The sequence below is a fragment of the Python bivittatus genome, unplaced genomic scaffold (genome assembly GCF_059951505.1).
Source record: "Python bivittatus isolate LINGU-HERP-01145 unplaced genomic scaffold, Pbiv_v1 ctg000480_np1212, whole genome shotgun sequence".
In the NCBI taxonomy this organism is placed as follows: Eukaryota; Metazoa; Chordata; class Lepidosauria; order Squamata; family Pythonidae; genus Python; species Python bivittatus.
Genome location: NW_028277075.1, coordinates 23,901,656 through 23,925,600, shown reverse-complemented (window position 1 = coordinate 23,925,600; position 23,945 = coordinate 23,901,656). Strand labels below are relative to the sequence as shown.

Below are 23,945 nucleotides of genomic sequence, written 5' to 3'. Positions count from 1 at the left end.
GGACACCAGAAACAAAATTGTAGACCTGCATCAGGCTGGGAAGACTGAATCTGCAATAGGCAAGCAGCTTGGTATGAAGAAATCAATTGTGGGAGCAATAATTAGAAAATGGAAGACATACAAGACCACTGATAATCTCCCTCGATCTGGGGCTCCATGCAAGATCTCACCCTGTGGGGTCAAAATGATCACAAGAATGGTGAGCAAAAATCTCAGAACCACACGGGGGGACCTAGTGAATGACCTGCAGAGAGCTGGGACCAAAGTAACAAAGGCTACCATCAGTAACACACTATGCCGCCAGGGACTCAAATCCTGCAGTGCCAGATGTGTCCCCCTGCTTAAGCCAGTACATGTCCGGGCCCGTCTGAAGTTTGCTAGAGAGCATTTGGATGATCCAGAAGAGGATTGGGAGAATGTCATATGGTCAGATGAAACCAAAGTAGAACGTTTTGGTCTAAACTCAACTCGTCGTGTTTGGAGGAGAGAGAATGCTGAGTTGCATCCAAAGAACACCATACCTACTGTGAAGCATGGGGGTGGAAACATCATGCTTTGGGGCTGTTTTTCTGCAAAGGGACCAGGACTACTGATCCGTGTAAAGGAAAGAATGAATGGGGCCATGTATCGTGAGATTTTGAATGAACACCTCCTTCCATCAGCAAGAGCATTGAAGATGAAACGTGGCTGGGTCTTTCAGCATGACAATGATCCCAAACACACCGCCCGGGCAACGAAGGAGTGGCTTCGTAAGAAGCATTTCAAGGTCCTGGAGTGGCCTAGCCAGTCTCCAGATCTCAACCCCATGGAAAACCTTTGGAGGGAGTTGAAAGTCCGTGTTGCCCAGCGACAGCCCCAAAACATCACTGCTCTAGAGGAGATCTGCATGGAGGAATGGGCCAAAATACCAGCAACAGTGTGTGAAAACCTTGTGAAGACTTACAGAAAACGTTTGACCTCTGTCATTGCCAACAAAGGATATATAACAAAGTATTGAGATGAACTTTTGATATTGACCAAATACTTATTTTCCACCATGATTTGCAAATAAATTCTTTAAAAATCAGACAATGTGATTTTCTGGATTTTTTTCCCCATTTTGTCTCTCATAGTTGAGGTATACCTATGATGAAAATTACAGGCCTCTCTCATCTTTTCAAGTGGGATAACTTGCACAATTGGTGGCTGACTAAATACTTTTTTGCCCCACTGTATTACCCAACAAATTAAGCTTCTACAGTGACCACTGTCTGTTAATAGTAAGAGAAATGGAAATAAAAATGAATTATGCAAAACAAAAAAAAATTGAGTTCGCAAACAAACCAGGGAAATGGCTGGCATACAAATTATGAAAAGAAAAAGAAAAGAAAATGATATTAAAATTACAAGAGGGAAATATTGTAATAATAGATAATATGAACATGCAAATTTTTTTTATCAAGATTATTGTAATTTATAAAGAGGACAAGAAATTTCCCTGAAGAAAATGGATGAATATTTAAAGAAACAAAATTTACTGAAGATTACAGAGAAACAGAAACAGATCATGAACAGATAAGTGAAGTTTGTGAAGCTATAAATAAAACCGGAAAGGTGCCTGGATCAGATGGTTTACTGGTTTCTTATTACAAATATATTGAGGATGAACTCGTACAAACTTTACAAAATACAATGAATACTATTTTAGAGGGGAAAGATGCTGGACAGCTGGAAAGAGACTAATATAGCATTAATACCCAAAGAGGACCAAGATTTGACTTCAACAAGAAACTATCAGCCAATATTGTTATTGAATAATGATTATAAATTGTTTACAATGATTTTGGCCGAGAGGTTGAAAATAATTTTCCATCCGGGTCCCTTCTCCAATTTCATACCACTAGAACTTGTACAAGTGTCTAAGACCACCCCTTCAAGTCCCTAATTTTGCCTCAAATGCCACCTACAACTTGAGACAGGCTACATGAAAGTGGAGGATAGAGTGTGGCTGCTCATACTCAACTATTGTCTCTTTCTTCCCCCTTAGCCTTGCTCCACTAACAACGAGTGATGACTTCCAGTTGGTAGGGAAACAGACAGTGGCAGCTAAAATCTCATCCTTGAGCCTCTCTCCAGGGCTTCTACTCAGCATGTGATAGGATCAGGCCAAGCCCCTTACAAACAGTGCATAAGTGATATAAAGCACCTTCTGACCTAGCCAGTGCCCAGACTTTCTTGTTGCTGCATCTAACAGGTACTCCGCCTCCCTCCTGGCATACCTAATTAAGCTGGAAGTCCCTTAAGCACAGAAGGGCCTTCACTCTGGCCCAATGTCATGCCCTCCCCTCAGCTATCCTCGAGGGCTGATACAATGGAAAAGCAACGCCCCTCAACTCTGGAAACAGAACTTGTACTTTTCCAGTGCTCATACTACAAAGAGATTCACACTAGTCTCATCCTACCATCACTGTATTAATATCCAGGCGACACAGGACAATTTTACACCTCCCTGTTGCTTTCAGATATTAATCCTGTCACAACATAGAGTGTTGCCAGATTTTGTGCAGCAGCGCTCGAAATTTGTCAGATGATGGCCTCTGGCTTGTGCTTGGGACTCAGTACTATAGACTAGTGCATCTAGTTTGCCTTATCACTGTATAGTCTCTCACATACTATATACATAGATGTTCTACTTCTACTTTTCCCATCCCTTCTTTTTATATCTTATACCTTCTATGTCTCCTATATTTTTTTTTAACTTTTTATACTTGATGTGGCTCTTGTATGCAACACCTTTTAGATTCTTTTTATATTTTTTATGGCTCATATATTAGCTTTTTATTCCACAATATGGCTCTTACATAAGTGTTTTACCTATTAAATTTTTTATGTTTCTACTGTACCCTATCCCCATATGCTGGTCTATAACTGTAATAAAGCTTTATTTGATTTGGTATATGGGAAAATGTAACTTGGAATGAAAAGGGAGTAAATGGTAAAGAGCATGAATAAAATGAGGGAGGGAGGAATCACTTTATATAATATTTGCAAAAATAAAAGTGAGTTGGAATAGTAATTAAGGTGTTGGACTAGGCACAGGGAGATCCAGGTTCTAGTCTTCCCTTAGACATGAAAAAAAGGTAACTTAGTGTGATCTGTTAGAAGAAATGATGTCTATTGAAAGAAAATAGCTGTGCATAGGAGCAAATTTCTGCCCACTTTGTTATATGGAAATGAGAGCTGGGTATGTTGTTACAGTAAGTTGAATGAACTGAGAATGGATGATTTAAGTATGTGTGGTAAAACAAGGAGAGACAGAGAAGGTTAAGAATGAATGATGCTAAATGAATGTGCATTGAATACAAAAACGAGTGACCAATATAAAAGGAGTTTGTTGAGATGGTTGGTCGTGTACAGAAAATGAATGAGGACTGAATTGTAAAACAGAGAAAGGAAGAATGAATGGGTTTAGGGGAAGGCAAAGTGAGAGAGGTAAGAATTTTAAACAATAGGCCATGTGTGTATTGTTGTATGGGCATGGTGGAACCAAGAATAGTTTGCAAGGAAAGAAAGATATGGAAGGGTATAGTGGATGGTATTGGTGTAAACTAAATTCAGTCATATTTCCTTTTCCCTTATTTCTTACTCCTTTTCTGTGTTTTTCACAATATTGTTGCTTATCCTGAAAGGAAGTAACATGATAAATATGTATGTATGTAGAATTAAGGTATCTCTGAACAGATTGTTAATAGAATTTATCACAACTGAGATTGCAGTCACATTATACAAAAATGTGGTTGATTCCCCCACTCCCATTTTTCCTTTCAGTAGTCTAGTTTATGGATGAAAAGAATATCGAGCATTTTTCTTTGTTGTCAAAGAATTGGGAATACAGAACTACTGGAAGTTATTCAGATGTACATAGAATCATAGAAGGAGCCATTTAGATTAGCAAGTTCAACCCTTGGCTCTGGGCATGGATGTCTATTTGCTTACCCATCCCCTAAAATATGCTTTGATATAGGCAGCAACTATTGATGTTTAAGTCTCATGGAAATGTTCATCTACTAAACTTTTGCTCATTCTAATTTATACTTTCACTTTTTGACACAAGGTGCCTTCAGGTGCCTAGTGTTATATAACTCCAGCTAAAAATATGTACAGACCACAGGAAAGTGGGCCATTAAGTATAGTTATTCATTTTTTGGTCAGAACTTGTTCTGCTGTATCTAAAATTAGATCCACATATTATTGGACAAAATTGTTACAAATTGAGGTTATTTCCTATTTTCTGCAATAACAAGACATGTGAAAACTACTTTCCAAATATTAAATCACAAATAAACCGTTTCTTATCACATGTATAAAAGCCACAGAAAGTGCAGATTTCTCTCTCCATTGTTTATTCTATTTTGGTACACACAAATATTATTTGTAATTGTGAATTGTGTTGTTAATCTTGAATCAACCAATTTGCTTTTTTTCCAAATTCCATCTAAGTTCTTACAGTTACAGGTCAAATGTTACTTTCAAAGAGCAGAAATGAGTGTTCATATATACTGTACTGCAAATATCAATTTTTCCAAACACAGTTCATAGGCTTTCAAAAGGTCCTTTATAAGCAATTTAAATCTTTTAAAATTCATCCCTAGAGAAAAAGAAACAATTGACTTATTACATCACACATTCATGCTTTTTTCCTAAAATCCAGTGCTAATACTTGGCTGTGAATGAAAAAATATTACCAAAGATGGATTTTAGTGTCATATAAGTAATCAGAATATAAGATTCTGAGTCATAAATTGATACTAAATCATGCTTTTCAGTTTTGGATTAAACAATTGTGATTAAAGGAAGCATAGGTAAGGAAGAATGGTGGGAGGGGCAAAGCAGGAACACTCAGTCCTTTGTTTATTTTCAGCTACTAAACTGATTTTGCCATTGTTAGTTTTAACTCAAAGTAATATACAGGAATAATTGTTAAATCTTGTCAGTTACAATATGCATAATAAAACCCTTTAGAACATCTATATTAAATTGAAGCATATGTAAATTCACATTTACAAATACACCTGCAATCCAGTCACATGCATGCTTTTGGGATAGCAAGTTCCATGAAGCTTAATAGGACTCAACTTGCAGGTTTGCATGTATTCATAGCATTAAATGTTGGAAAACTAAAACAGTAACAAGTTGCAAAGAGGTTCTCAAATTTTTGAACAGTGATTTTGGCAAAATTATAATGAATTCAAACTCTGTTTGAGGTTTCATTTTATTTTCTAAGATATTCATTCCTTGTCTGCTTAAGAGAAGACAATTCTAGTTTGTATAGTGGTTTCATTACAGAGATACTGCTCTCATATTAGTATCTTTACTTTGCCTAGCAAAAGCCAATTAGGACAGAAATTATTTTCACTACTCTGAGGTAACTTTAAAAAAGATAAAAATGTATTAATATTTTACCGAGGCCACTGTTTTTCTTTGTCTGTCAGAGGAACATATATCACACCCATCAGATGCTTTTCCACAATCTGACCATCTTTAGTTTTGTCAAACTGCATCATAACCTGGTTTCCACCCTCTGGCCCTACTGGCAAAATCAGTCGTCCTCCAGGTTTCAGCTCATTCAGCAACTGGTAATACAGAAAAATAATCGGTAAACGTGGTAAGGCAGATTAAAGAAAAAATTAAGCTAAACATTGAGCATCTTAGGAGGCGTAGCAAAAATAGAGTATTGCTTGAGAATCAGGAACTTTGTTATTTATTTCTAACTCAAATTGCTCTACATGATACTTTGCCCCTGAAAAGTTCTATGGTAGATGCCTAACAAGTATAGCATTTAGTTTGCTTTGTTAAAACATGAAAGCTTAAATCTCAAAATGTAAGGAAAGAATTTATGAGAAGCCTCTATATATGAAGCATTCTTTCTGAGTTTATTCTATCTAGGACTAATCTTCCAACACGGGATTTTTAAGGTTAGAAAACAGCAGACACAATTATTGTTTGCTATACGTGGTAAGGCAGATAAGCAAACTTATACATTTGCTATTGTTTGCTAACAGAGACCCTTCTGTTTCCTACCTCCTTTGGTACAGTGGGTGCAGCTGCTCCAACATGGATGGCATCATAAGGGGCTTCTTCAGGATACCCCTTCCTACCATCACCAACTGTGGAGGGAGAATATGGGCAGTGAAGGTTTTATAAGAGGAAGAAAATGATTATTTTTTCATGTGCAATCCATTTTTTAATGAAACCTACAGGTGGCTAAAAATACAGTATCTAATTCAAAATAGAGAAACTATGTATAATACAAAAACACAAAAACAGCAGAGCAAAATTACAGATAAAGAACAAGATGTACACAAACTGATTAATCATTAGGGCCAGGCCTCATTTACCACAAAGACTTTCTGGGGAAAAAAAAGTCTGTTTTGAAATAGAAGCATCACATTATGGATACGGAGAAAAGGTTCCATTATGGAGAAAAGGTTCCATTCATTATTATTTAGTCTCTTTAGTCTTCATTAAGAAGGAACTCCAAGAAGGATCCAATAAAGAACTTCTGGGTAAAATGGAAGAGAATTCATATGGGAAGCAGTGTACCAAAACTCCAGATTGTATAATAACTCTTTTTATGGTAAACTGGACAAAGTTGAGATAATTAATTGTTTATAGATAACTCACCTATGGAGCTTTTAAAGATGTATTTTAAGAATTATCTTTAGAATGCTTTCTCTACTGTTGAAAACAGCAAACACTTAACCAATACAGAATTTGTACCATGGCTGCAAAGCAGAGAACTTACCTAAAAGTTTCACTTGTCCAGAGCTAAGCAAATTTGAATCATCTTCTCTGACATTCCTAAGGGATTCATGAACCAATTCTTCTATGTGCTCAATGCCTACTGCCTTGCCCGTGGGGCCCACCTATAAAAGGAGTTATGTATACTTGAAGCTCTGTTACTACTTCAAATTCATTATTATAGAGAAAATAGAATTCATTAATAAAGATTCATTAATTCTAAATAGAATTTAGAATTTTTTTAACATTGCCTGATTATGTAATTGGCAATTACACTCATAGCCAATTTATTTGCAACTATCTCCAGAACTGCATCTCATTCTTTTCTTCCAGTTCCAATGGGGGGAAAAATTGCGTGATTCTTATGAATGTGGAGTCCTTGGGGTTCTCTGAGCTTGGTTCTTTTCTTGCAAATGTTCCATTACCCGGCTAGGTAACATCTTCAGTACTAAAATGAGCTGGGGTTTGCTTTCTATGTATGTGCTGTGGCCTGCCTTGCCAGTGCTGGTGAGGGTGGGTTTTTTTTTGTTTATGAATGTGACCTCAGAACTAAATCCCACCGTATTCAGTGGAACCAGGAGGGCCTTTGCACAATTTCATATTGTGCACCAGTTGCCCCCATGCCTAGATCAAGGGGCCTTACCGTCACTCATGCGTTGGTCACCTCCCAGCTGAACTGCTGCAATGTGCTGTACATGGGGCTGCCCTTGAAGAGCATCTGGAAACTTTCGCTGGTGCAGAATGCGGTGGCACAGGCAGTTATGTATGTTTCTGGCAGAACACGCATTACACCTCTGCTTCGCAAGCTGCATTGGTTACCAGTTTGTTTCCGGGTCCAATTCAAGGTGCTGCTGTTGACTTTTAAAGCCCTTCATGGCACGGGACTGGGTTATTTGCAGGATCACCTCTTCCTGATTTCATCTGCCTGTCCCACTAGATTTAGCAGAGTGGGTATGTTACAGGTTCCATCTAGGGAGCTACGTTTGGCGGGCCCTAGGTGGTGGGCCTTTTCTGCTGTGGCACCTGAACTGTGGAAACTTCTCCCCCCAGAGGTGAGATTGGCCTCATCACTCCTGAGTTTTTGAAGGTCCCTCAAGACGTGGTTATGTCAGCAGGCCTGGGGACCCCAGAGGACAGGTCAACTAGTGAGGTGGCTCTATTATTAACATCCCTTCACCTATTATTTTCTTTTTCTGTATTTAGTTCTGTTTTTATAGTGGTTAATGTTTTTAATAATTACTATATAATGGTTTTATGTAATGATTGTTTATATATTAATTGTTTTATTGGATTGTTGTATGCCACCTAGAGTCACTTTTTGTGAGATGGGTGGCCATATAAATTTGATTGATTGATTGATAGATAGATAGTACACTCAGTTTTGGTTCCTCTCTTTGTAGTGCTAAAACTTATATGGTCTGATAGTAGTGGAATAATTAAAAAGAATTTTCTATGGGAGTTTTGTACACACACACACACACACACACACACACGGGTGGAACTGAAATTCGTGTTAGTATTTCCCATGTAATTTACTCAAATTTTAAACTTTGGAATAGCTGGACAGCAGTAGCACCAGATACATCAACTTTACAGAATATTGACTGTAAAAAAAGGCTCACAGGTGTGCCTTCTTACCTGTAGCAAGAAGAAAAGTAGATATATTTTTGTTACAGAGTGCTACATTTTGCTTACCATCCTAGCAAAACAAGCAGTAAGATATCCACTTCCTGATCCTACATCCAATGCCTTCGCTCCTTCCACTAGATGGTCCTTCAGTAACTCAAGAGCATGAGCATGCTGTAGAAACAACCGTAACAGTACACATTTTCCAGGTAACTCTTTTCACAGTCTGTACTTCAGTCTTCCCAGCCTGGTATCTTCAGATGAGATGGATGACAATTTCCATCACATCTAAATCACCAGCCATGCTGGGCTGAGAAAGGAAGAGACTGCAGTCCAATACATTTGGATGGCAGCAAGGTGGAAATAACCACAACAACCCTTCATCTCTGCTCCAGTTTTACCATATTCTAGTACCATTTTTCTTTCAAGCAAAAGAACAAACAAGTTAGCTCCAACCAACTTAACCTTAGCAGATATTTAATCTGAGAGATTCCTATAGCTAGGTTATAATTTCATGAATGATCAAAGTAGAGATTTGTATTGATTTGTGTCACACATCTCAATGTGAGATGTATCAATGTGGAGCACAAAGTTGTCCAGAAGATGTGGATTAATAATGATGTACGTAAGACATGAGGAAGGGTCTCATAGCTCAGTGGTAGGGTATATGGATAAAGCTCTAGGTCAAATCATCTGGCACTTTCTGTAGTTATAAGTTCATGATAAATAAAACTCCTTTTTCTCCTATTACAAAGAATCTCATATAGCAATACCAGAGTAAGCAGTATGGAAGTAAATTAATAGGCTAATAATGCAAAGCTATGAAGCCTTACATTTGTGGTCTGCTTTACTGAGTAAACACCTTCAATGCAAGAGTGTCCTCATATACTGTTTAATGTAAAAATGTGTCTTACCATGTGAGGTGCACTGATGGTAGCCTTGTATCCTGAAAGAAAATGATAAATAAGGTGGGTTTTCCCCCATGTTAAGAACTATAATTCAAGCAATAATACAAAACCTTCACTTTCTCAATCCTCCCAGGCAATTAAAAGTGTAAGATAGTGAGTAACCTTTTAGTGCAGGTATAACAGTTTTTAAGTTGGTGAGGGCTGCAGAGGGCAGGATTTTTGCTGCTGCTGTTGTTTTTGTTTTCCTAGGCTTTTCACAGAATCATATTTGGGGACTTCTTTTTAAAAACTCTTTGAAAGGTCCACGGTACTATTGTATGTTTTTCACCTCAAGCTGGCAGGTAATCATGCCACTGATCTTTAGCAGTGAGGTTCAGAATCAGCTCTGGGGCTGCCAAAAGTAGATTTAGGAAACCATATGGCCACTGCTACATTAAGGTTCATGTTTTAAGTCTTCATATTACCTGTAGAATATTTTGGACAAAACCATACTCTTTAGTGGCCTGGGATGTGAGGTTCCAAGCAGGAAAACAACGTATAATGTGGTCTCCGATATATGCAATATTTTTTTATTAACTGACAGTAGTCTGTGATCTTACCAATTGATTGAGGAGAATCCATATATGGAAAATACTTGATATAGTGGGCTCTATCAGTAGCCAGCAACACATCAAAAACACGTTGGGACTTAATCACACCATTTTCTACAGGAACAGAGAAGTGAATACAAATTGATTATTATACAATATAAAGTTCATGTGTGTCACAAAATGGAGACCAGCTCAGACCAGCAACAGGTCAGATATCGATCATATTCCTTGGTATATACCTTATGAATGTTAGGTTTTACAAAAAGCTAAGAAAACTGAATTATTTTCTTAGTTAGAAGTCAAACTAAGAACATAATTTAGTTTTCTTAGCTTCTTGTAAAACCTAACATCTATCAGGTATATACCAAGGAATATGATCTATATCTGAAATCCAGTATCCTGAAACTTCTATAATTCAGCTTCAAGGGTTTTCCCTCTATTTCGTAATATTAGAACTAGCATAAAAAGAAAATTCTTTTTGTGTGCAGCAAATAAATAACGAATTCACAAGACATAGCAACGACCATCAACTCGCATCATTTAACCAAATTAAGTAAGTCAATGGATAATAAAGCAATCAATGCCATTATTTATGATAGCTAGATATTATCACCAGCACTTTATGCAGTGTGTCTTCAACACTAATTGTGAGGAAACACAAAATCCCATCACCATCTATTTGACCACTGCAAGTAAAGAAAAGCAAAATAGGAAAGCCTTTTGCCTACCTAGTTGGGACCTTCCGTCCTTAAAAAAAAAGGGGTGGGCGAAGAGCCATACATCTTAGAATGGAAGTGGTGGATTGTCTGCCACTTAACTCCCCCTAGTCTATTTAAGATTTCAGTGTTGCACTGTTTCATCTAATATAATTGTTAAAAGACATTTATTTGTCAAATGTTCAATGCCACCAGAATTGTTAATTATCAAAAATGTCCAGGTATTTCAGCAGCTTTTTAGAAGTCTGTCCTGAATGTAAGCTGCTGTTTGTACTCACTATACAGATTGTTGAGCAGTTCGGCATGTGTCTTCCCAGTTGAGGTCCAAGCCATGGTTCTAGTCGGCAGTAGTCCCATTAGCAAAACAGAAAAAGGCAGCAAATAGCTCATCGCACAAAAATGTACCGGGGCTCCCAATCTTCCCTAGCCAGTCACAGTGGGAAAAAAAGGAGAGGAAACAAAAGATTTTTTAAATAAAACTTTGTAGAAACCAAATCCTACATAAGCCAGAAAGCAGCCGAGATTAAGAATAGATGCCCAGAGGCATGCATAAATAATAGAAAACACATTTGCTGCTAAAGTTTAGTGTTAGTAGACAGTTTCACATTGCCTGAGGGAGACTGGTAATGAATTCAGAAGCTTGTTCACTTGTAACCCTTTGGCTGGTAATAACAACAGAATAATCCGACTGAATTTTGGATTTTGCATCACAGTAATAAAAGACCTTTAGCACCATTTCACTTCAGCAAGTGTTGAACAGTTTTATAAATGCAACCAGATTATTTTACACCAAGCAGCCATGGGAGATCATTTGAAAGTTCTAGGTAGTCATGAACACCCACAGACCCCCCAAAATCATGCTGTATTTGAACAGAAACAATTCAGCTGCCTTTCTGCTTCAGGTTCCAAACTCTGCTCAAATTACTCCTCTTACGTTGATCTGGTTTAGGAGCCCGAATGCTGCTGGCACCCCTTCCCTCATGAGAGAGGCATGTGAGCCTTTCTCAGTCTTCCCCCAGCACAGCAGAGGATGCTTCAGAGAGGATCCTTCCAGGGTGGCTTTCCTTTGCAACTTCCTCTCCAGGAAATTTCATCTGCTGCGCTTGATGGTATCCTTTAGACCAGTGTTTCTCAAACTCGGCAACTTTAAGATGGGTGGATTTCAACTCCCAGAATTCCCCAGCCAGCATGGCTGGCTGGGGAATTCTGGGAGTTGAAATCCACCCATCTTAAAGTTGCCGAGTTTGAGAAACATTGCTTTAGGCCTTTCGCCTCACACCTGAAAGAGCCAGAAAAATCATGGTTTTTAGCACAGTCAATTCAAAGCCCTACTGCTGAAACAGAAGCCGTGTTCCCATGCTATGCTTGCCCAAGATTTACTCAACTAAGCTAGTTCTCTGCTTTCACATCACACGCTGAGCCGCAGAGTACCCCTTCGCCCATGGTCCATAGCAGCTGCGACCCCTCAAAGCACCCACCAGCACGAAGTGACAGGGCAGATTCCTCTGCACAAACGCAGCAAACCTTCTGGCGTCACATTCCCGCCTTTCCCCGCCCTTTTCAGCTGTTTGTTACAAGATACTCGAGAGGAGGAGGAGGAATTGCGGTTCCTGCCCCAGAGGTTACATAAACACTCAGGAAACGCGGACACCCTAAGCGATGCCCGGTTCCAAGATGTCGCCTTTAACTGCACGGAGGAGTGGCTTCACTACCTTAAAGAGATAAAATAAAAAGGTGACGTTTGACACTTCCGGTCCTCTTAGGCGTCTCCATATGCGGGTGAGGGCGCTGGAAGCAAAAACAAACGAAATGAAGATTAAAGGCTCATTTTCTTTCTACGAAATAATTCCGGTTTTTTCCCCACCTCCGTATTTCTCCCTGGATGAATCTGCTGTCTCCTTACCTGTGCGGATAGCACTCGGATTGGTGTCCCCCCCTCACCTTCTTTGCGTTTTCTTTCTTTCCAGCATTCTTGCCCCGCACATGGGCGATGCTACAACCGGCCATTCGGAACCAGAAGTTAAGTGGGAGAACCATTAAACCGTGACCCCACCTTCAATTGTTGGGGATTGATGGTTCTTCTTACCTGCAGAAAGAGAAAGTTGAGCGACGTCTCTGCTGCCTTCGCTGATTGGCCAGGGTGGAGGCGAGGGAGACACGCTCGCTCCGTCTCCTGCTCTTGGCGATTCTCACGCGCAGGAGGGGCGAAAGCTGGTTAAGGCGTTCCAGGTAGGGGAAAGCTGAGACCGCAGATCAAGTCGGGGGGCGGGATGGATAAAGACTCATCGCGGTGCAGAATCGGAGGAATGCCTGCAGCGGTCACCTGGAAAGACCATTGTTGAAGGCCTTCCGTTTCTGTGTCTCCAGATTGGCGCATCAGTGCTATTTTGGCAATGCACTCTCGTGGTATGTGGGGCACGCGGTGTGTCTATATCCTGTTTTTCTTGCCCAAGTCGTTCAGGGTATAGTTTTTAAAGCCATTTTTTAAGCTGAAAGGCTTTTATAAGTACTGTAGTACTTTTAGGCAGCCTTCCCCAAGCGGAAGGTCTCTAGCTATTTTGGACTGCAACGCTCAGAATTCCCGGCCAGCACGATCGGGTCTTTTGAAGAGCTAAACACATCTGGAGGACAGTAACATGGATATGAGGAAAAACCTCAAAACTGTAAGTTACTTGCACAGCAGAACCAAATTCTTGAGGGAGGTGATGAATTCCTCTTCTTGGAAATGCTCAGGTGTGTTAATGGAGCCATCTGCTGGGGATGCTCCAAATTTCTGCATGGAACAGAAGCTGGAATTGATGGCTTAAAGCAGTGTTTCCCAACCTTGTCAACTTTAAGATGTGTAGACTTCAACTCCCAGAATTCCTCAGCCAGCCATACTGGCTGGGGAATTCTGGGAAATGAAGTTCACACATCTTAAAGTTGACAAGGTTGAGAAACACTGGCTTAAAGAGTCCCTTCTAGTTCTATGGAAACAATATTATTGAGTACTCTGAACTTTCCTAAAATTTCAATTCAAAGCATTCAACAGCTTGCCACAATTCATAAATATATATTTTATAAATAGCCAACATTTCATTTTGTCACAGTCTATGATGCCTACATTACAGCACACATTTGCCCTGCAACTCTCTGGTGCTATCTCTAGAGATGATATATCAGAATCAAAGTAGATGCATATCGATTTAATGTTGCATATCGATCCTGTAAGTTGCACTGTGAGGGCAACACCAGCATTCTTTGCAGTTTTTTCAGTCCTTAATTCTGCCACACATATGCTTGATCTTTGTCTTCCCTGTCTTGTGCAAGCTACCTGTAAGGGGATGAAAAACTGGGTTCAGGCAGTCATAAATTTCTGTTGAGGGAGGAGGTGGTATGGTGCTATCAGAACTGAAAGATGCCCTGCCTAAGAAGATGGATCGCAAACCATGTGTTTTGGACAACAATTGACTAGTTTCCAACCTTTTTTTTTTAGAAAAGGTTGTTGAGAAGGTGGTTGGGCAACAATTACAGGGGGCCCTGGATCAAGTAGATTATCTGGGACTCCTTCCATTCTGAATTCAGGCATGGGCATAAATGACTCTTGTGGGTGACCTGTGGTGGCATTAGATGGAGGGAATGTGCCCCTCCTTGTCTAGCTTGATCTCATGGTGGCATTCAATACCATTGACTGCAATCTCCTTTTAGATTGCTTGTGAAAGTTGGGAGCCAGAGGCACTGTTTCATAATGGTTCCACTCCTTCCTGAGTGGGTGGTGACAATCAGTGAGGGATGCCCCAGGGCTCAACCCTCTCCCTCACTTTGTCTAACATAAATGAAATCCCTGGAAGAGGCCATCCACCAATTTTGGGTGACATATCTTTGATGATACCCTGCTTGATATCAACCCAGGCTGAACAGGAGATGTGGTGGAAATCTTGACCAATGCTTGAAAACTGAGGGACAGAACAAGGCTAGGATGAATCCCCGCAAGATGGAGGTACTGAATCAGAGCAGAGACACAGGTTGGGATCCCCATAAACAAATATTTTTAATCAATAAATCCCCAAATCAGCAGTTCATTTTTATCAATTTTCAGCAAAAAGTTTATAAAGGATTTCCAGCTTTTTATAAAAGTAGTTGCAGTTTCCTCCTTAATCAAACAAGTCAATTTAGCCATTTCTGCAAACTCAGCCATCTTCACAATCCATTCCTCCATTATTGGTGTTTCTGTAGTCTTCTGTCTTTGTGCATATAATAGCTTTGCTGCAGTTACCATATATAGAACTAATTGTCCATGAGGCTTTTCTAGTTGATTGTCCATAAGTCCTAATAACAAAAGTTCTGGTTTCATCTGAACATTAATTTTTAAAATTCTCTACATCACCTTATGTATTTGTATCCAGTATCTTTTTGCTTTTTCATGCCCATTAGTGTTTTAGGCACAATCTGGCCTATGGGCCAGCTTTATTAATCACAGATACATGATAGAAATTCCATGCTGCACCTTTTCCTCTAGAAATTTAACACAACAAATATATAATAGCTTATTATGCAGTTAGTCCTGCTCTAAAATGAAAATATTCCAGTGGAGTCATAAATGTTTAAGGATTTATTTTCAGTTTGTAATATTCTCTGAACTGCCCGAGTGCTTAAAGTTGAATCTTTCTCTGTAGAAAATTCCCTGAGCATCTTGATCATAAACCCCTGCAAATATAAGAGTCAGCAAAGTTTTTTATGCACTACAGTGGAGAAATTGACCCCAAGAATTTTAGATAAGTAGAGTTCTGAGAACTTAAACTTCTGCTTTTTACTCTCCTTATGGTCTCAAAGTAAAAGAAAAGGATATATGTCAATATGATGTTATATACCTGGTAATTCACCTATCATTTTCTTTCTTTTTTTTTTTTCTTTTCAGGATTGCTTCATCATGATCATGACTGAAAGTGTTGATTCTCTGGTTGCTATTTCCAGCCAGGACCTTTGGGCCGAAATCTGTTCATCTCTGCCACATCCAGACCAGAATGAAGAGTCCAGTAATGCATTTTCAGATTCCTTTGCAGATTCTTATGTTCATGTGATGGGGAATCAGGTGGAAGTAACAGACCCCTCTTTGCAAGTGAATGAGAAGCCCTGGATGCCACTGAAAGATTCAGAGCTCTACTTGGCATCTTTAGGTCAGTACGTGGGAACTTCCTGATCTAGGGATATTCCCAGGAGTTGATGCTTTCTTCAACCTGGGTGTGTTAGACTTCAAATCCTATAATCCCAGTGACAGATAATTATATTATTGGGAGGATCATATAGGACAAAGAACAGTGAGTCTACCCATATGTCAACAGTCTTTTTTGATATTTGTGTATAATAAAAAGCCACTTATTTTAAAGCAGTGTTTTTCAAATTTGACAACTTTAAGATGTGTGGACTTCAATGCCCAGAATTCCCCAGCCACCATGTTGGATGGGGAATTCTGGGAGTTAAAGTTCACATGTCTTAAAGTTGCCACGTTTGAAAAGCACTGCTTTAAAGGATTATGGTCAATGTCAATAAGCCTGATTCAGATGTACTTTATAAACACATCTGTGAGGTTCATCAGTTGCATGAATGATTACTCGTTTTCTGGATATGGTCTGATATTCTGAGACATCAAAAAGATTCCCATTTTATTTTTGAGAAGTTTGTGATGATAAGATATCATATTTCCTACCTGAAATTTTACAGAGCATGTGAGAAAAAAAATCTTTCAGGGCCCATTTTTATCTAATTTGTTCCTTGATGAAACCCTGCAAAGAATGTAACATCATTCTTTTCAGTAACTTACCATGTTGAAAGATGGAAATCTAACTCATCTATTAGCCAGCTGGGAAGAAGAAGAATGGGCACTTCTCTTAATGCAGATGAACTTCCAGAAGAATATAAAGATTTCCATTTCCTACTTGCCTGCTCTGCATGTAATCATCTGTCAGTTTTCTCATTTCAAATATTTTTAGGGATAATGGTGAGCCATAGTCTCTCAAGGAATGTAAATCCTTTCTGCTTCTTATTTAAATATAAATGCCACTTTGATGCCCAGGTTTGTCAAAGCATATTCTAATTTGGATTTTGGGCAGTGAAAGAAAAAAAAAAAGATGGCTATCTGAGTGGCTACATGCTGATTTTTTTTTATCCAATCCCCAACAAAATAAAACTCTGACATGAAGCTGTGACATTAACAAGGTCTGTCAGGATACACACAGTGTTAAAATGGTGATTACAATTTATACAAAACCTCAAGAGCTGGACTGAACATTTCTGGGTTTAACTTGGCCACTGGTTTTCATTTCCCTGCAGGATGCATTTTTCCTTTATTAGTTTGTTTCTTTCCTCAGAGAGAAGATTAATGAGAATAAAGGGTTTGTCTCAGGAAGTGACATCCAAAGATATGCTGCAGACACTTTCTCAGGCTAAGAAAGAAAGTTGGGACAGGTTTCTGCAGGAGAAGTCTGAATCTGACTTTTATATGGAGGGAACCGATTCTGATGAGAGGTAATACTGTATAATGAAGATTTTATGCATACAGCCCTTTGAAATATTTGTCTTATAGAAATGCCAAGTATTATGGGAGAAAGGATGTCCTGGGGCTTAATTTATACCTGATCCGCCTAAAGATGTTTTTAGTACTAAAGGTCAGCTCAAAATATGCTTAGAAGGAGCTCCCAGTTGAATTCAAAGAAAACTCCTGGCTTACTGGATTATCCCAATGCATTTATGTTCTCATCTCCACATGTGTAAGATTAGGGACTAACGTTTGTAGCTAGTCTGGTGAAATGATGGCATACGTTTTGGATACCTTGTAAGTTAGCTGCCACTGAGTCAGGCTTGACTCCTGGTGATTATATGGACAAATGTTCACCATCTCAACATGTCTCTGTATAACCGATAGCTCTTCCAAGGACGTTCCTGTAATTTCTTTGCTCCTCTTTATCCACCTTATCTGCTGTCTTCCCCTTCTGTTTTCCTTCAAACTTGCAAAGCTGGTTCATTGCCTGCTTGCAACACAGGCCCAAAAGATTAAAATTTCTGCTTGCTGTTCATTAATTCACAGTGACTAGCAAGTGATTGATTGGTCTTTCTTGCAGTCCAACATCTTAATTATTGACCACAAATCTGTAATTCAGGGATATCTGTCTTCTTTCTTTCATTCTTTCTCAATGTTCAATTACTGGAAAACTTTTGAAAAAATTGTTGCTTTAACTGTTCTGACATCTATTTTCAAAATATCCTTACCCTTCATAAACTTGGTAAGTGTTTTTGCCTTTCCCTGTAGGGTTATTCTCCTCCTTTTACTTTAGTCCTATACGTGAAGTGGAGATTCCAGCTTGTCAGCAGACACAGTACCTGCTATTCTGGACTCCTCCTAAATTCTTTCTTTTTAAAGATAAAAACATGTTTATATATCCAGTTATGCATACAGCTATACACTTCTGTTTACATGTTATGCAAAAACACCCCCCCCTCTTTCTCGCCCCCCCCCCCCCAGCTTCCCTCCATACTTTGCTGGCTTTTCTGTGTTTCTGGCCCTTTTTTGCTAGCTTCCCTACTGCCCTTCCTCAGCCCTAAGTAACTAGGTCGATATTTCCTCTTTTCAGTTTTTGTTAGAGGGCTGGCTAGCATTTTCAAAACAGTGAGACTGTGAGACTGTTTGTACTGTTATCACTAACAATGATAGCCAAAGGTTGTTTTAATTTATGGTATCCTTTTAAAATAATTTCTTTTGTCTTTATGGGTTTAAACCTGGAACATGCCCCTGAACTAGTGAATAACAAATTAGAGCACATGTATTGGGTAAAACCTGCACATTTTCAACTTACATCTTGAAGCTTTTGTTCAAGAAAGTTGAAATAACACGCAAGCTGTTAGCTTCTAGTCTTGCAAAAACCCAGTTCTATAATTTGTCTTTGATTTTGCTGTGCAATTACCATGTCCCTGTTACCTGGGAAATATGGATTCAAAAGTGAATGTTTTGTTTCCCACTTTTCTATGGACATTGTTAAATTATAGTCCTATGGGAGAAGTGCCCTGGCTTGGCTTTTGACATTTTGTATGTTTCTTTGAATGTTCATGGCAGAAACATTATTTAAATAGAATACTGAGCATTATCCAATACAGATACGTTAAAAAAAAAATCTGCTATGGATTCCATGGGGAGAAAATGTGGGGGCTCTGCTCCCATGAAACTTTGCAGCAGCATAAACAACACTAATGTCAAGCAAAGCCTTGATAATGTTTGTCTTGTCTTAGTGCTTGTCTTATCTCTAGTGTTCATCTTGCCTTAATCAAAAATCTGTGAGACACAGTGTTTGAAAAGGAAATACACTACTGGAAATTGTATCCAAGCAGTGGTAGTTTCCCCCCCTTTGAAATATACATTTAAAGACTTGCATGGGGAAAATTTACGCATCACCACCCCCTGGAAAAAAATCCACAAAATAGTTTGCCATAGCAGAATCCTACCCTAATAATATGGAACAGAAAAGAGTTTGGATCTTACTGGCACCAGGGAGAGTCTTCAAAGGAGCCACCTTTCTCCAGAGAAAGAGGGAAAGAATAAGATAAGCTTGCTCTCAAGAACAGAAAACAAAAAAGAGAAACGTGGCAAGTGAAGAAAGAAAAGAGCTGGCTAGAAAAAAAACAAGCCAGTACTGGCTGTGAATAGATGCTAACTATAGTTAGATCAGAATGTGTATCTTTCATCCCTCTGGGCAAATGAACCAACCATCATCATCATCATCATCATCTTATTCTTCCTCATCCCTTTCCTTGCATTTTCTGTCTTTTAGGTTGTAGGACTGATCTGGAAGCAGGGATAGAGTTTTTTGTAATCTACCTTGAGTGTCCCTTTGGCTGAAGAAAAATGCTTTAAATAATTTTAATTACATTTAAATGTTTGCTGCATTCTTGTCAGCTGTTGACAGTTCTGTTTTATCAAGTCAGATGCCTGTGGCAACAGACAGACATTGCAGTATGTATTTAATCTTCATTCAGTTCATGATTCTTGAGACTGATTCTCAGATAAATTGTGCTTGTATTTGTAGCTTCAGGATTCAAATACAAATTGGGTTCCTTTGGTTCTTATTCAATAAAAGTGTCAACACAGTTTGCATCTGCTGTAAAAAAGGCCAACAGCATGTTAGGGATTATAAGAAATGTTATTGCAAATAAAGATGCCAATATCATAATGCCTATATATACATCAATGGCGTGATCGCATTTAGAGTGTTGTGTCGAGTTCCGGTCACTACACCTAAAAAAGGATATAGAAGAGTTAGAGAAGGTTCAGAGGAGGACAGCTAAGATGATCAAAAGGCTGGAGCAGTTGCTCTATAAGGAAAAGCTGTGACATTTAGGGCTTTTTAGTCTAGAAAGGTTGCAAATGAGAGGGGACATGACTGAGGTGTACAAAATTATGCATGGTGTGGATAAAGTGGATAAGGAAAACCTATTTTTCCCTTCCCAAAATACTAGAACCAGAGGTCACCAATGAAATTGAATCCTGGAAGAATCAGGACATTACTAAATGCATAATTACACTTTGGAATTCTCCACCCCAAAATGTGGTGCTGGCTATCATCTTGGCAGGCTTCAAAAAAAGGGTTGGACCAATTCATGGAAATCATGGGGATCCATGGCTATTAGCCTTGATGGCAGGGTGACTGCCTCTGAGGGCCATCTGCTGGGAAACTAAGGGGGCTTTCCTGTGCAGTGGGTTGGCCACTGGAGGACTGCTGGACTAGATGGGCCAGGGGTGCAATCCAGCAGGGTACTGCTTATGTTCTTATGCTTTCCAAACCAACATAATATCTAAGGAAATGATCTTTAGATAATTTAGAAATTAGGATTCTCAGGATTCTCACTTTCCATCAGCGGGCTAGCTCTCTGAAAACTGAAAATAATGAGTGCAGATTTCCTGTGTAGGTAGAAACCAGCAAAGAAAGATCAAGCTTGATCAGGCCAAGAGTTGTGTGTGTGTGTGTGGGGGGGGGGGGAATCCAGAAGAAAGTTTACCAATGCATCCCTATGGGGAAGCAGTTGCACAGCAGCTTGGAATGCTACCAGCTGTTCTGTTCTTAAGCCCGCCTTATTCCTGGTCATGTGACCCACAATAGACCTGTTACAGTATTAAGGGATTGAAAAGAGTTCTGAAAGCCGTGTTCTACATGTTTTCCTACCTTGTTTATTTACTTTCAGTGTTGCATTACAGCCTGCCTGTCTTCAAAGGAGTCAAGGCATTTAATGTGCTTCTCCTCCCTATTGCAATAACCCTGTGAACTAACTTGTGTTGAGAAACTGACCTGGTTCACCAAGTGATAACCTGCTTAATCATGTTACTGAATATACCATGATTAGTTGGGATTGTGATAAGTCATTAACCATTGTTTCCAAACTGTAATGGCTGAATATATCATGGTTAGCATGACCAGGTGGGGATTCCAGTGGGGTCTTCAGAGAAGGAATTGCTGAAAGAAAGATTCTGCCCTTGTTACATGGGTGAATAGTTTAGTCAGAGCCTGTTTCAGGGGTAATTAGCCCTTTTCAGCTACAGGCCCATTTGAGATTTTGAGAGCACGTGGTGGGCATATTCACAAAATAGCTGCCTTGGAAGATCTGCCTAGTGACAAAAATGATGGATATGGACAGTCAGAAACCACCTAGTTCCCTGAAGGAAACTATCTTTCTATGATCTTTGTCAGACAGACCCTGATCTGCTGAAGCATACTAGCAACTTAACGTTGGTTTTCTTTGTTTTTAAAAGTTAGTTGGTGCAGGAAGCCTGATAGACATTCAGGGAAGAATCTGAAATTCATATTGGTGCCCGCAGGCATCCCATTGCCCACCCCTGGCATGTTTATTTTCTGCAAACTGCTCTTGTAACCTGTCTGTTCTGCTTCTTCTCAGTACTTTGGAATACTTGAAACGCTGGCTACAACCAGAGAAAGTGGCAGTCAGTAGTGAGGAGATACAATATCTCATCCCCCTTGGAGCTCCTCCTGAGAAGCAAGAGGCTGAAGAAGATGAAGAGCCTATGCCTGGAGAACAGTGAATGCATTTGGACTTTGCCTCCAGCCCAGGTGGCTGTTGGCGGTTTGGGTTAAAATACCAAAAGAAGTGCTGTGACGGGGTTTGGTTGAGATAGACCTTGTGAAGTAGACCTCCACTGCAGTTTGCAATGCACAGATTCTGGTTTGAAATCATATAGTGTTGCAGATTTAAGGTTAATTGTACGTGATCTGTTAAGATGACTAAACAGAAATGCAGTAGATAAACTTAATTTGGCAAACAGTTTTAAATCCTCTTCCCTGAAATGCTGAGAAGACTTTGCCCTTAAATGACCATTTATGGAAAAATGCTTAGCAATAGTTTCCTTGCAGAGTGTAATTTCCTCATTCACAAGTCCCCTGAAACAGCCACGCGTATCTTTTTCCCAACTTGGAAAAAAGCCCTCTGAAGACCTGTACCTTGTTCCCTGGGAAGTGAAGAACGTCTCTCCTTTACTACCGTACTTTCTGGATAAAGCCAAGACAAGCCACTGCGGTTTCAGCCTTAGATCAGGGAGCACTTCCTAGCAAAAACATAAGAAGTGCTGTGCGTGAAATGGGTCTTTCCCCCCCTTCCTGCAGAGGCTTTGAGTCATAAATTGTACTATTTTGTGCAGTCTTTTTCTATTGTGCTTACTTCTTTTTTTAACCATTCATGTCATCTAAGGATTGATGTTACCCTCTTTTCAAATATTTTTTTTTCTGTTTGGGCTACTAGTTACCTATGCACATTTTCTCCCTCCCTCTTTATTTTCCTTGCTGCAAAAAGTAAAAGACAATGCATCATGAAACATTTGTGGAATAAAAACTGCAGCAATCAGTTGAATGCAGAAAACAAAGTATGATATAAGTGCAGAACAGAAAGAGTTGGGTGAGTTTTAGTAATATCTCTCCTGACATGCCCATTTCACTTTTTTTTGGCGGGGGGGAACTGGTGCATGCAGAAGGCATGAAAAATGTAATTCTCCAGTTACATGCCATAGCATAGCTTTAGCCCTTCTACCTCCCCCATTTTATCACCAAACCTTTACAGTTTCTCCCTCTGATACCTCTTAATATCTAGTTGCAGTCTCTATTATATGCTGCTTCGGTGACTTTTTTTTAATTGGCCTTTTTTGCTTTTCTATTTCCAAGTAAGTTATCATTAACAGCTGTATAAGGAAATAATTGAGGGCAAGTGCCATCTGAATCTCATTGTTTACCATTGGCAATGTTATGTAGTCAAATCTGAGAGGCTACACTGCTACTTTCATTGGTCTAAGAAAGTAGAAAAACAACTCAATTTTTTTAAAGAATGCAACAACTAGTTGGGTTGGTTTAACAGTAAGGCAGCACATGATTATATTGGGGGAAAAGGGTGAAATGCTATGATACCTCCACTTTTTTCTTTTTTCTTTTGCACTGAAATTCAAGCCTGGAGAATAATTGCAGCATCCCAGTTAAAGAATGCAGATTGGAAGTTCTGATGTCTGCTTTAAATGCATGTCATTGTTATTTCTTCTCCAAAATTGCAGAGATATCTATTTTACTAAAGGATCAGAAAATAAGAGTCCAAGAAACTTATTAGACAAAATGTCTAAAAACATGAGACGTTTACATATTATTTCTTTACTTAATTGATTTCAAGTTTAGCTTAACTGGATGTTTCTGAGTCTGGTAATACATTATGGATGATGGATTGTACATTTTGGAGTTGCATAGTCTGTATATTGTCTGTTTGTATAATTAAGACCCTTTTAAAAGTTGATTGTGATTACTTCTGTCTCCGTCCAGTGAAAATATATCTTCCTGTGTAGATGAATTTGGTGTGACTTGATGACTTTGTGTGTTGTTTTAGAACAGGAATGGCTCACAAGGATATTGCACCACAGAGAAATAGGTGCGCTTTGGTTGGTGGAAAATAGCAAAAATGAAGCATGTAAACATTTGTTTAGGCTATTAATCAAAGAAAGAAACTCAAATGCACAAAACTATAAGAAAAACTCACCCTCTTCAGTGATGTCACTGTGTCACTGTAGCTTTCAGCCACCAAAAATTGTTAATAAAAATTGAGGGGAGATTGTTCTGGCTACTGAAGGATCGTGTGCCCTGTTTTATCTATCTATCTATCTATCTATCTATCTATCTATCTATCTATCTATCTATCTATCTATCTATCTATCAATATATATAGAGAGAGAGAGCGAGAGAGCTGCCGGTCTCACACACGTGAATCTGGGTGACATACACAATTAAAACACAAAGCTAAACAACATAATTCAAACACAACCA

General features: G+C 39.1%; 2 protein-coding genes across 7 annotated transcripts; one reads left to right on the top strand and one right to left on the bottom strand.

Moving 5' to 3' along the window:
* Positions 1-4,365: 4,365 nt before the first annotated feature.
* Positions 4,366-12,314, bottom strand: LOC103051268 (protein-L-isoaspartate(D-aspartate) O-methyltransferase-like). Of its 4 annotated transcripts, none has more exons than XM_088145460.1 (9): positions 12,006-12,314; positions 10,899-11,043; positions 9,914-10,018; positions 9,321-9,352; positions 8,476-8,580; positions 6,785-6,905; positions 6,061-6,146; positions 5,443-5,612; positions 4,366-4,627 (listed from the first exon to the last, which is right to left on the bottom strand). In XM_088145460.1, the coding sequence occupies exons 2-9, from the start codon at positions 11,008-11,010 to the stop codon at positions 4,615-4,617; spliced, it is 744 nt and encodes a 247-aa protein (XP_088001586.1). In that variant the 5' UTR covers positions 11,011-11,043; positions 12,006-12,314; the 3' UTR covers positions 4,366-4,614. The 4 variants fall into 4 exon arrangements, with proteins under 4 accessions (XP_088001586.1, XP_088001587.1, XP_007430140.2 ...); XM_088145461.1 differs by having other exon boundaries at positions 10,899-11,038; positions 12,099-12,314; XM_007430078.4 differs by having other exon boundaries at positions 12,099-12,313.
* A 328-nt stretch (positions 12,315-12,642) lies between these two features.
* On the top strand, positions 12,643-23,737 carry CCDC32 (coiled-coil domain containing 32). Of its 3 annotated transcripts, none has more exons than XM_025167851.2 (4): positions 12,643-13,026; positions 15,518-15,776; positions 16,968-17,124; positions 21,535-23,737. In XM_025167851.2, the coding sequence occupies exons 2-4, from the start codon at positions 15,530-15,532 to the stop codon at positions 21,677-21,679; spliced, it is 549 nt and encodes a 182-aa protein (XP_025023619.1). In that variant the 5' UTR covers positions 12,643-13,026; positions 15,518-15,529; the 3' UTR covers positions 21,680-23,737. The 3 variants fall into 3 exon arrangements, with proteins under 3 accessions (XP_025023619.1, XP_025023617.1, XP_025023616.1); XM_025167849.2 differs by having other exon boundaries at positions 12,644-12,849; XM_025167848.2 differs by lacking the exon at positions 12,643-13,026 and adding an exon at positions 13,037-13,283.
* The last annotated feature ends 208 nt before the right edge of the window (positions 23,738-23,945 follow it).